Genomic DNA, 11,291 nt, shown 5'->3' on the forward strand with positions numbered 1-11,291 from the left:
TCATTGTAGATAGCGGTAGACTTTGAAGCAGTGGTTGCCAGAGTCTGCCACTACCACGTGTCCGTCTGAAGTCAGGGCCAAACCCTGCGGCCCGTACAGAGGGTCGGCCGACGTGTTGATGTAGGAGAGGAAGGAACCGCTGCCATCAAACACCTGGAAAAGGCAGGACAGAGAGAGAGAGAAAGGGTTTTTTTGTATGTTTTAAAGTACCACCGCAGCACCCCCAATCACAGTAAAGAAGGGCCTGTGGCAATGTAGGCTACTCTCTGGAAAGTCGTCAAAACCCTTGGACTTTTTTCCGCATTTTTGTGGTGGAAAATGGATTAAATGGATTTTTTTGATCAAGTGAAAGCAAACTTATCGAAATGAAATACAGAATTGGCTCATTTAGATAAGTATTCAACCCTCTGAGTCGGTAATTTGTAGAGGAACCTTTGGCAGCGATTACAGCTTTTGGGTCTTAATTGGATACGTCTTGGATCATCTGGATTTTGGGAATTTTCTCCTATTCTACCTTGCAGATTTGCTCAAGCTCAGTCAAGTTGGATGGGGAGCAGCGGTGAGCAGTTATCTTCAAGTCATTCCACAGATTTTCTCTGGGATTCATGTCTCAGCTTTTCCTGGGCCACTGAAGAACTTTCGCATTCTTGTTCTGATGCTATTCCAGTGTTGATTTAGCTGTATGCCCGGTACGTTTACCTATCTAGCTAGCTCGGTTTGCCCACTTTTTTAATCTTATGTTTCTTATGTTTATTTTATGTGATGTATTGAGTTTTGTGATTTTTAACCACTTGTAATTAGTTTACCGTTTGATCAACTTCCTATGTATTTCAAAACTTTCAAGCACTTTGTGAACTCTGCTTTTAGGTAAGTTCTGTATAAATGTATTAGTACTATTGTTATAATTATTACCTATCCCTCCCCCAAGCACTGTCATACCTGTATTCTGCTGTTGCCCCAGTCAGCTACGATGATGTTCCCGTTAACATCCACAGCCACCCCAGTCGGGGCGTTGAACTGACCGTTTCCCTCACCATTAGACCCGAACTTCAACACCAGCTCTCCCTCTGGTGTGAAAACCTGACCAGGACAGAGAGAGAGCATCAGGATCAGGGTCAGAATCAGAATCAGAATCAGAATCAGAATCAAATCTATTCACCTAATGCATTTACATGAGAAGCTTAAAGACCATACTCTGTTTCAGAACCTGTTTTGCTACATCTGCAACTGAACACTGGCTGTTAATTTTAACCACTGGAGGGCGCACTGAGCCAGGTTTAGTGAGATAAATGCGGCACCAGCACCTTGGGGCTCAAATGTTGACAATATAACCAGGGTTAATGTATTTCATAACTACAAGTTTTACAACTCAAAAAAGTGTTTTAGTGTGGAGTTACTCTTCAAGGTAATGTTCAGTCAGTAAGGCCTTACCTTGACGGAGTGGTTATGGAAGTCAGTCACGATGATCTCATTGTTGTTGTTCACTGCTGCAAAGTGGGGACCTGGAGACAGGAGGACAGAGATGACAGACTGATAACAGAATTTTTTTTTTTTTTTACAGTTTCATATTTATTCAGGGAAATGACTGAGTATCCCAGGTGTTGTTCAGCTCCACCCTACTTTACATTAATTCAGTTACACACAATCACGCCTGGGAGCTGCCCAGTATAACCACAGTCCCACCCAGATTTGTCATATAGCAGGTCTGGAATTTAAACCACTGACCTTCCAGTCACAAACCCACATGTCTAATTTCAGAGAAATGTTTTGTCAAAGTTTCAGTTTAAACCCATGTATTTAGCCATGCTATAGAGTCATCAGTCTTAGTCAAAATGGCAAAACATTCCTCCCTTCCCTTACAAGTTTAATGAAATGAAACTGTACTATTGTACAGTCTGATGTCATACATGTGAGAGTTGCAACAGTGCTTTAGTCTCTGCTAACAATGTATTATTCCTTAATTGTCTATTAAATTGTCTATTAATCAGAATCAGAATCAGAATCAGAAATACTTTATTGATCCCCGAGGGGAAATTGGGTTACATTGCAGCTGCTCGCATTGTAGAAGTGAATATATATAAGCGTAGAGAAATTATAAGAAATTATAAGAAAAATAGAAATACGAAAGTAAGAAATATGTAAAATGTGTGCATTATACTACAATATATAACAATGAGAATTAAAATAATAATAATAATATAGAAATAAGAGAAATAAGAATTCTGTACAATATGCATCATACTCCCAATATATACATACACCAGTGTAAATAATTAAATAATTAATAAGTATTGCACAGTTGAATTATTGTAGTTGAATTATTGCACAAAAAGAAAATTGGTATTGCACAGTTAGATATAAGTTATAAGTTATGGGTTATAACTGCTGACAGGGTGAAATAAGTTCAAAAATAAGTTATTAAATTAAAGTACGTCAGTGTAATGTCATTTTGGAGACAATTTATCTGTTTTGTTCCCCCTTGTCGTGTGAATATGAAAAGTAATACAAATGTGGTCTTAAAAAAATCATACTCATGAACATTATTACAATTACTCACACACTAACACACACATGCACACACTCACAGCTTCAGTACCTGCAAACTGCTTGTCCCCATTTCCTCGACTACCAAATTTGGTGATGAGCTTGCCGGTTGGCTGGAAGATGAAGACGGTGCACGCCTTGTTGTCAACGACGATCACATGACCGTTCTGGTCCACGGACACGCCCTTCGGCCCCATCAGCCTACCAGAGCCCAGCTTCGCCTGATGGACGACAGATACAGCCAATTAGAGACCGTTTTCCACTGTCCAGACTAGTACGTCTTTAAAACTAATATATTAATAAAAATGCATTCTTTAATATATTTCATTCAATCAACAAAACATATGATTGAGTATTTAAGATAAGGTGAGTTTGAATTTTGTGTTTTTTCTGTTTTATGTGAGACTATTTTACTTTGATTCTCTTTAAAATATTCTCAGAAAGATGATTCAACGGATTAGTAAATGGAAAATCTTACATTTAACTAATAATTTAATTTTTTTTTTTTGTATTATTTATAATTTTTTTTAAATTAATTATTATTTATTTAAATCTGACCTACACCTTACAGCGAAGAAGTCTGACAAAATACTTTTTTCTACATTTATTATATTTTTGTTCTGAATAAATTAAATCAAGTGAAAAAAATTAAACAAAATTGACTATAACCCCCTAATATGCCCTAATAGAGACCTTAGCCTACCTTGAACTTGCCCTCGCTGGAGAAGATGCTGACCCATTTGTTGTCATAGTCAGCGATGATGATGTCACCGCTCGGGTGCACGGCCACGCCCGTGGGACGCTGCAGTTGCCCCGGCGACCGCCCCCGCACCCCGAACCGGCTCTTGAACTCCCCCTCGTTGGAGAAAATCTGCGGTAGAGAGAGAGACACAGACGGATTAAGACACACACACACACACACACACACACACAACCTCTGATCTGTTTTGGGGTCCTATATTTCGTGCAATGCTCTAAAAAATGAACTTGACTAACACACACAGATGCACACACACACACACACACACACACACACACACACACACGATTAAACATTGGTTATCGTTCAGTGCACTACATTTGTGCTTGTTTGATGTTAGGTTTGTTGTACTCTTTTAAGTGTGCTTTATGTGTAAGTTGTGTGTGTGTGTGTGTGTGTGTGTGTGTGTGTGTTACCTGGACACACTGATTGTTGCTGTCGGCAATCAGTATCCTGCCGGTGGAGGAAGCAGCTACTCCTTGAAGATTGGTGAACTCGCCTTTGTTCCTCCCCTTTGTTCCTGGAGAGGGAGAGAGAGAGGGAGAGAGAGAGAGAGAGAAAGACAGAGAGAGTAAATTAGAGACAAACAGTAAATAAAATCCACTTCAGCCATCTCATTTCACTTCTCTATCTTATATGATTATTCTGGGAATACAGGAATATTTGTTGTTGTATCTGCTGTCAGGAAGTTGTGACCTCTGACCCTTGACCTCCTCATTATTGGCTGCATATAATGATTAAATCTAGGCATTGAAGCTTATTCTACTGTTGCCCTGGATGAGTCTGCTAGATGTCGTCCTCTTGTGTATCTCTTAAAGTCGAGATGAAATGAAAAATGCATTTTTAACCCTTTTAGATCACATCCCCGGCCATACTGTGCACCTATTTAACAATATATGCCAAAATAAATCAATTTCTTTGTATTCTTATATCAAAATCCAATCATGTTTTCTTCCTGTAAAACGAAATATGCCGTGTGCTTACGTAAGCATGAACCAACCAATTTCAACCAATAATATCATGACATCCACCCATCAATCATTCTTCAACCTGGTGTGTGTGGAGCCAACAGTCCTCTGTAGCTCCGTTTCTCTCTGTAGCTCCGCTAAACTCTAAGCCCCGCCCACTGTTTAGCGGTCCAATCAAATGCGAAGGATTTGATTTAAATCCCTCTTGTAACTGTACACCGCTCAAATATCCCGTTTCACTGGGAAATACGTCACAGCACAGAAGCCAAAGACGCTCTAACTTCCGTTTCAGTGGGACTTTAAAGTTGCGCCGGTTGTTCTGATTCGGAAAGGACTCTACTCTCACCGATCCGGAAGATGAGGTCGTCCTCGATGGGGTTCTGGGTCTTGCGCCGCGGCGTGCCCAGGGCGCTGCTCGTCCTCTTGGAGCCCTTCTTCTTCTGTCCGGGGGACTTCCCTCGTCTCTTCGCCCCCTCGGAGGAGCCGGTGGACGGGGTGGCGTTGGCCGCTGAGTTGGTGGCCGTGGTGGTGGAGGGAGACACCTGGAGAGACGGGGAGGAAGAGGGGAATCAATCATTTATAATTTACGTTTTAGGCATTTATTTGTTCAGAGTGACTTAAAGTGAGTGCAACAGTACAGAAAAAGCTATAGGGTTAGTTTTGGGCTTTTATTAAATATCAAATTTCATGTCATCCATCTGCGGTAAGATAGAGGTTACTCCCTGACCGCAGCTACATAAAATACTCTGTTAAATTTCTTTGCACATTGCATTTATTCATTTAATTGTTCAATAATTTAAATAATAAAATGAACAATTTAATAAGTAATTTCTAATTTAAAGGCCTTATGAATTTTCCCATTCCATTGAATAGGTGAGGTGGGTCATCCTGCCTTAAGAAACAGCTAATTCTAAGAGAATTTCATTAGTCTGGCTTTCAGTGGATTTTCAGTGGTTTGAGTCCCATGGAGGTTTAAATACTGTTTCAGAAGTTTCCCTTACAGAAAAACCACATGAATTTCCCATCATCTTATCACGTTATAACGTGGAGCACCTGAAAAATTTTCCAAAACCACACATTGTGTTTCACATGGGATTTTCCCCACATGTGAAATCCGTGTAGTTTCTCTGTAAGGGTTTTCCACTAGGATAAAATTCTAGGGGAAACACTGAAAACCTTTAGTCATTTTTTTGAATTAAAATCGTGAAATTTAAATATATTGCATACCAGCACAAAATATCGCCCATCAGTAACCTAAGTCTAAAAATATTGGTAAAATCCATATATCGGTCAAACCCTAGAAGCAACCAATACTAAGGAATCGAAGAATTAGTCTTGACAATAGATGTAAATATTGCAGAGGGAAGGATGGAAAGACAGAGTTAGAGAAGGAGGAGAAAATCAGAGATGACATATATACTTTTAAGATATACTTTTAAGTGCTTTTGAAACGTAAGTTATACACACACACACACACACACACACACACTCCACCCACCTCTACTTCTGTCTCTGAGACCCTGGCGACGATCAGTTTGAAGGGGCTTCCTTTGATGTGCTGGTCATACAGCCTCAGAGCCAATGAGAAGTCTCCTTCCTTTGGCACTATGTACACAAACTCATAGGTCCCATTCTTATGGTCCACTATCTCACCGTCCACTATACTGCCATCTGGAGTAAAAACCTGGAACAACACACAAATAACACACTCAGCCTCACAAACTCACCCACTCTTACGGTCTTACATCTTGCCATCCTGTATTCTGTCTTTTCTGTTGTGTGTGTTGTTAAATGCACCTCAGCCGACAGAATAGCGTTGCCGCTCTTGCAGGCTCCCCCCGCCTTGTCCCTGGTCACTATGGTGACAGAGGCCGGGTGTCCCACGATGCACTGCTCCAGGCCCGCCCCCATGGCCTCGCTCTGGCTCGCCACCGCACTGAGGAAGAGGAGGAGGAGGAGGTCACTTTCTATAGAGTGCAACAGCTGGTGGCATCACCATTAGATGGCTGTTAACCTACAAAAGTGGTCTGGTGGTTTAGTTCTCTTTCATATGTAGCTGTAAGTGTGGCAGCTAAATGCAAGCCAGAAAAAAAAAGCAAGGTACTAACATTGCCTGGTTTAGGGATCTGAGATGTAAACACTGGGTCTCTAATGTTATCCATAAATAAACCATTAATCAAATACTGTGCTTAAGCAATCTGATGGAGAACCCATTAACTCCCATTAAGATCTAGTGAGGGAGGGGCCTGGTCTCAGCTTTGTTAGCAAGAAAGACAAATGTTAAACAAATGTTTGAAAGGAAAACATAGTTCAGAACAGCTGAACAGTCACATATGATGATATTGAGCGAATTATGCCAGTGTGGTAATTTAGAAAACAAAGGATTTGATTTCTCTATTATTTTTATACTTTCACATACATTTCTTTGATAGATACATGTGTTTTGACATAACTGCACAACAAAACGTGCGAAGGGTCTGAACACTTGTGCAAGACACTGTCAGTGCGTCTCGTCTCTCACCTGGTCGTGACGATAGTGCCCAGGTTGTGTATGGACTTCCTCAGCCCGTCCGTCTCCATCAGCAGGTCCAGCTGGTCGTTCTCCTCCGGCTGACACGGCAGGCCGTGGCTGGCCAGCTCCCCCAGCCGCTCCCCCAGGTCCCGCTCGGCCTGCAGGCTGGCCGCGCACGCCTCCCCGGCCAGGGCCTCCTCCGTCTGGGCACAGCTGGCCGTGATCTCCCCCTGACCGCGGAGGAGGCTCTCCACCTGGCCCTGGAGGACCTGGAGACAGAGAGAGAGAGAGAGAGAGAGAGAGAGAGAGACGGCCGACATGAAGGGAGAAGGGGGCAGACATAGGGTGACAACATGTTAACACGAGGTGACGTCTGTGTATGCATGGCAAAGTATGTTGAATTAACCAATCAGGTGGCGATCTTCTTCCCCTTCTACTCTTAATTTAAAAAAAGGTAGTAGTACTAGCAGCAATAGCAGCAGTAGCAGCAGTAGCAGTAGTAGCAGTAGTAGTAGTAACAGCAGTAGCAGTAGTAGCAGAAGTAGCAGCAGCAGTAGTAGTAGTAGCATTAGTAGTAGTAGTAGTAGCAGCAGTAGCAGCAGTAGTAGTAGTAGTAGTAGTAGCATTAGTAGTAGTAGTAGTAGTAGCATTAGTAGTAGTAGCATTAGTAGTAGTAGTAGTAGCAGCAGTAGCAGCAGTAGTAGTAGTAGTAGTAGTAGCATTAGTAGTAGTAGTAGTAGCAGTAGTAGTAGCAAAAGTAGCAGCAGTAGTAGTAGTCGCAGTATATAGTAGCATTAGTAGTAGTAGCAGTAGTAGCAGCAGTAGTAGTAGTAGCATTAGTAGTAGTAGTAGCATTAGTAGTAGTAGTAGCATTAGTAGTAGTAGTAGTAGCAGTAGTAGCAGTAGTAGCAGCAGTAGTAGTAGTAGTAGTAGCATTAGTAGTAGTAGTAGTAGTAGCAGCAGTAGTAGTAGTAGTAGTAGTAGCAGTAGTAGTAGCAGTAGCAGTAGCAGTAGTAGTAGTAGTAGTAGTAGCAGTAGTAACAGTAGTACTAGCAGTAGTAGCAGCAGTAGTACTAGTAGTAGTAGCAGTAGCAGTAGTAGTAGTAGTAATAGCTGTAGTAGTTGCTTGCTGATATTAGGGCCCCAGAATCCTGGGGCCGGCCCTGCCAAGTAGGTCGGCATGTACCTTCTGTTTGAGTCCATAGGTGACCTCCAGCTCCATCAGCAGAACGCTCTTCCTGACATCCAGCTGTTTGTGCAGATCCTCGAAACTCGACTGGATGTCCTCTTCGATGGAAGCCCTCTGATTGGTCAACTGCTGGAGGATCTCCTTAACAAAGGCCAAGGAGTCTGAAATCTGTGGAAGTCTGGAGAGAGAAAAAGAAAAAAGGAGATTTAATGGTGAAGTCAAAAGCCTTTAAGGTTCTTTTTTTTATGTTTTAGTCATTCATGTATACCTGTAGCCTCTAGATATCGCAAATACAATATTTGTGTGTGTGTGTGTGCTTGTGTGTGTAATAGCCACGCCCACCCCCACCCCTACCTGTTCTGGGCGGCTCCCAGCCTCTCCTGCAGGGTGCTGCGGTGCTGTTCCAGGGCCTGGCTAAGGGGCACCTTAGGGTGCTCTCCATGGTCCCCTGACACACACTCCTCACACACCGCACACTCACACGCCGAACAGTAGAGATCTGTCACCTGGAGATGGGAGGAGAGAGAGAGAGAGAGAGAGGGAGGGTAAGAAGGTGTGTATAGATGGTGGGGTGAGAGACATTGACAGAGAGGGAGAGAGAGAGAAGAGGATGCACTGGTTTTCAGAGTTTACAGAGTTTCTGGTAAAAAGTGGTGCTAATACAGTCAAAGTCAATGAATTGAGTGAGTGTGTGTGTGTGTGTGTGTGTGTGGGTGGGTGCATGCATTTGTGTGTGTATGCATGTTTGCATGTGTCTGTATAGACTGATAGATTGAGTTGCTGATATATGGGGCCGATATTGGCCTTTTATTAAATATTGGATATCCTCCAATCACGTTGCTCACCACCGATATGATGGAGGCAAGGCAAGTCAGCTTTATTTGTATAGCACATTTCATACACTGAGGCAATTCAAAGTGCTTTACAGAGTAATAAAAAATGTGGTAAAGGTAAAAAAAAATTACAATTAAAAAGTGCAAAAGTACAGACCAGCGATCCACAAGATAAAAGACTAAAGTAGTGTAGAAAAAGACAGTGCAAGAGGATGAAAAGTGCATTAAAATCACATTTAAAAGAAAATAAAAAGATATAAATAAATAAATATTACAGGGCAGATGAGTGTTGCCCTAGATTTCTTAAAAAGCCCTGGCGAACAGGAACGTTTTAAGCCCAGAGGGGAACTACTTTACAAACATTACAATGACATATTTGATTTATTCATTTGATTGTTTAAATTGTCCAATTATGCTTTTGAAAATGTATTATTCTAATGTATCCCAGAGTTTCCTCTACTATTGAATAGATTGCTTATGGAGTTACTAACCCACCTAAAAGAATTCCATTGCTTTTGGTTTCAATGGAGAGTTTTAGCATCTCATGGTGGTCTAAATTTCAGAAGTTTTCCACCCTGACAAAAATATCAGCTATCGGCATGTTCAGTCTAAATATGTATATCAGCATCGGTATTGGCCCTCAAAAACCCATATTGTGTGTGTGTGTGTGTGTGTGTGTGTGTGTGTGTGTGTGTGTGTGTGTCTATTACCCCCTACCTTCCCTGCATGCTGCTGGCAGGTGTTTTTTCCCGGCGGAGCCTCCAGGACGGTACACTCCTCACTGCTGCTGTCTGGGGAGTGTTGGTGGGGCTCCATCTGCGAGCGGCGGCCTGGGAGGGGGGGGAGGGGGGGGGGGTTGGGGGGTGAACCTCCACACACACCCCGTCCTCCACACCGCAGCCAGGGGGAAGGCCCGAACGCTCAGATGGTAGGACTTCTTCTGCTTGTTTGCTTTCGTAGATAAGTGTAAGAGTTTAAGACAGGTTTGTCTCCATACGCTCACGGGAGGGGGGGCAAACCTCTAGACTCGGCCCTTTATTCCATGCTGGAGTCGAGGGGGAGGGGCTAAACCTGCAGATAGACCCCCTTATTAAAGTCTTCTTTGCACTCGATGTCCAGAGGAGTTGCTGGTGATTCACTTTCACTTCACTCCTGGCTCTCTCTCTCTGTAGTCAAGGAGGAGGGGGTTTAGTTTTCAGACACGCCCCTTATTGGAAGCTGCAGTAAAGGGGAGGGGCTAAATCATTAGACACGCCCCTTATTGGAAGCTGCAGTAAAGGGGAGGGGCTAAAGCATCAGACACGCCCCTTATTGGAAGCTGCAGTAAAGGGGAGGGGCTAAAGCATCAGACACGCCCCTTATTGCAGCTTTTTTTTTTTTTTTCCACACACTGCATCCAGAAAAGGAGCTTGGCATTCAGATACAGGTCTTTTTTTAATTTATTATTTTTTTTTTTGCAGCTTTGTTAGTGTACAATCCTTCACTTGTATCAGAGTTTTTAACTTCTGGATCTCTCCCCTGCAGTCAAGGAAAGAGGCTAAACAAATAACACATCCCGAAACATTATTCCTTTACATTCCTGCATTCCAGAGTAAAAATCCTCCCGGCTTCAAGTAGCAGCAGATTCTATATTCCAGAGAAAGACGTGTGTTGTTTTCCTTCCTTTATCTTGGTTACAACTCTCTCTCAAAACGGCGACACCAAAGAGGAAGAGGAAAAGGAAGGGATTACAGAGTCGGGAGTTTGGAGGTCCGATCCTCTTTATGCGTGACTTTTGGATAAAGGAAGGTCCATTCCGGCGGGGAGCTTAATTTCCAGCGGGGTCAGTTGGAGGACAGCTGTGTCCTGGGGGAGAAGAGTGAGAGAGATAAAGATTAGGGTGAAAAAGGGATAAAATTTAGACAGAGAAAATAAACTTTCTACCTCTAAATCTCTCTAAATTCCACCTCTCAATTCTTCACCATGTAAGTTCCAATCAAACAGGACGTGATCATTCTGAGAACAAAGGTATTTGCAACCACACCTACAGTCTGAACCAAAAGTGGAAAAGTTTTACTTTGGTGCATTTTTATATTTGGTTCATTTAGGTTCCCACTGATGAATAGGCTTTCTGCTAGGCTTTTCAAGCATGAGGAACTGCTGGCTATCAGATGTCAACATCCGTCTCCTTCTACCCATAATCCCTTGAGTTTCGGGGTCATTTCCTGTAGTTGGCTGGATTATGTTCTCGTTCTCCTATAAGGAACCGCACCGCAGTTCTCTTGTTAAGAGGACTGAGACTCACATTTCAAAGTTTGTCACTGTTCTCACCTGGACAAAGTGAACTTATTCTTACTTATTCTACTGTTCCACACATTTGTAAGTCTCTCTCAATAAGCGTACAACTAATTGTAAAATGTCAGTGTAGAAAACACAGTGTGATATTGAGAAATCCTTAGGCACAGATAAGAAAGAATATTAAAACACACGTAATCCACAGCCACAC

The 11,291-nt window shown here is 42.5% G+C and overlaps 1 protein-coding gene across 1 annotated transcript in view; it reads right to left on the reverse strand.

Moving 5' to 3' along the window:
- Positions 1-11,291, reverse strand: part of trim2b (tripartite motif containing 2b) — an 11,442-nt gene continuing 151 nt past the window's right edge. Inside the window, exons 2-15 of the mRNA XM_071526153.1 lie at positions 10,579-10,651; positions 9,524-9,636; positions 8,328-8,479; positions 7,971-8,151; positions 6,794-7,053; positions 6,070-6,208; positions 5,771-5,956; positions 4,619-4,814; positions 3,721-3,824; positions 3,248-3,415; positions 2,597-2,765; positions 1,432-1,502; positions 940-1,080; positions 1-153 (exon numbers count right to left, since the gene is read on the reverse strand). Coding sequence (XP_071382254.1) covers positions 1-153; positions 940-1,080; positions 1,432-1,502; positions 2,597-2,765; positions 3,248-3,415; positions 3,721-3,824; positions 4,619-4,814; positions 5,771-5,956; positions 6,070-6,208; positions 6,794-7,053; positions 7,971-8,151; positions 8,328-8,479; positions 9,524-9,636; positions 10,579-10,651 — 2,106 coding nt within the window. The remainder of the gene's footprint in view (positions 154-939; positions 1,081-1,431; positions 1,503-2,596; positions 2,766-3,247; positions 3,416-3,720; positions 3,825-4,618; positions 4,815-5,770; positions 5,957-6,069; positions 6,209-6,793; positions 7,054-7,970; positions 8,152-8,327; positions 8,480-9,523; positions 9,637-10,578; positions 10,652-11,291) is intronic.

This window comes from Centroberyx affinis, unplaced genomic scaffold (genome assembly GCF_046629955.1).
Source record: "Centroberyx affinis isolate AG114_WGS23_722 - 3 ecotype Tasmania unplaced genomic scaffold, CSIRO-AGI_Caff_v1 ptg001387l_1, whole genome shotgun sequence".
Taxonomy (NCBI): Eukaryota; Metazoa; Chordata; class Actinopteri; order Beryciformes; family Berycidae; genus Centroberyx; species Centroberyx affinis.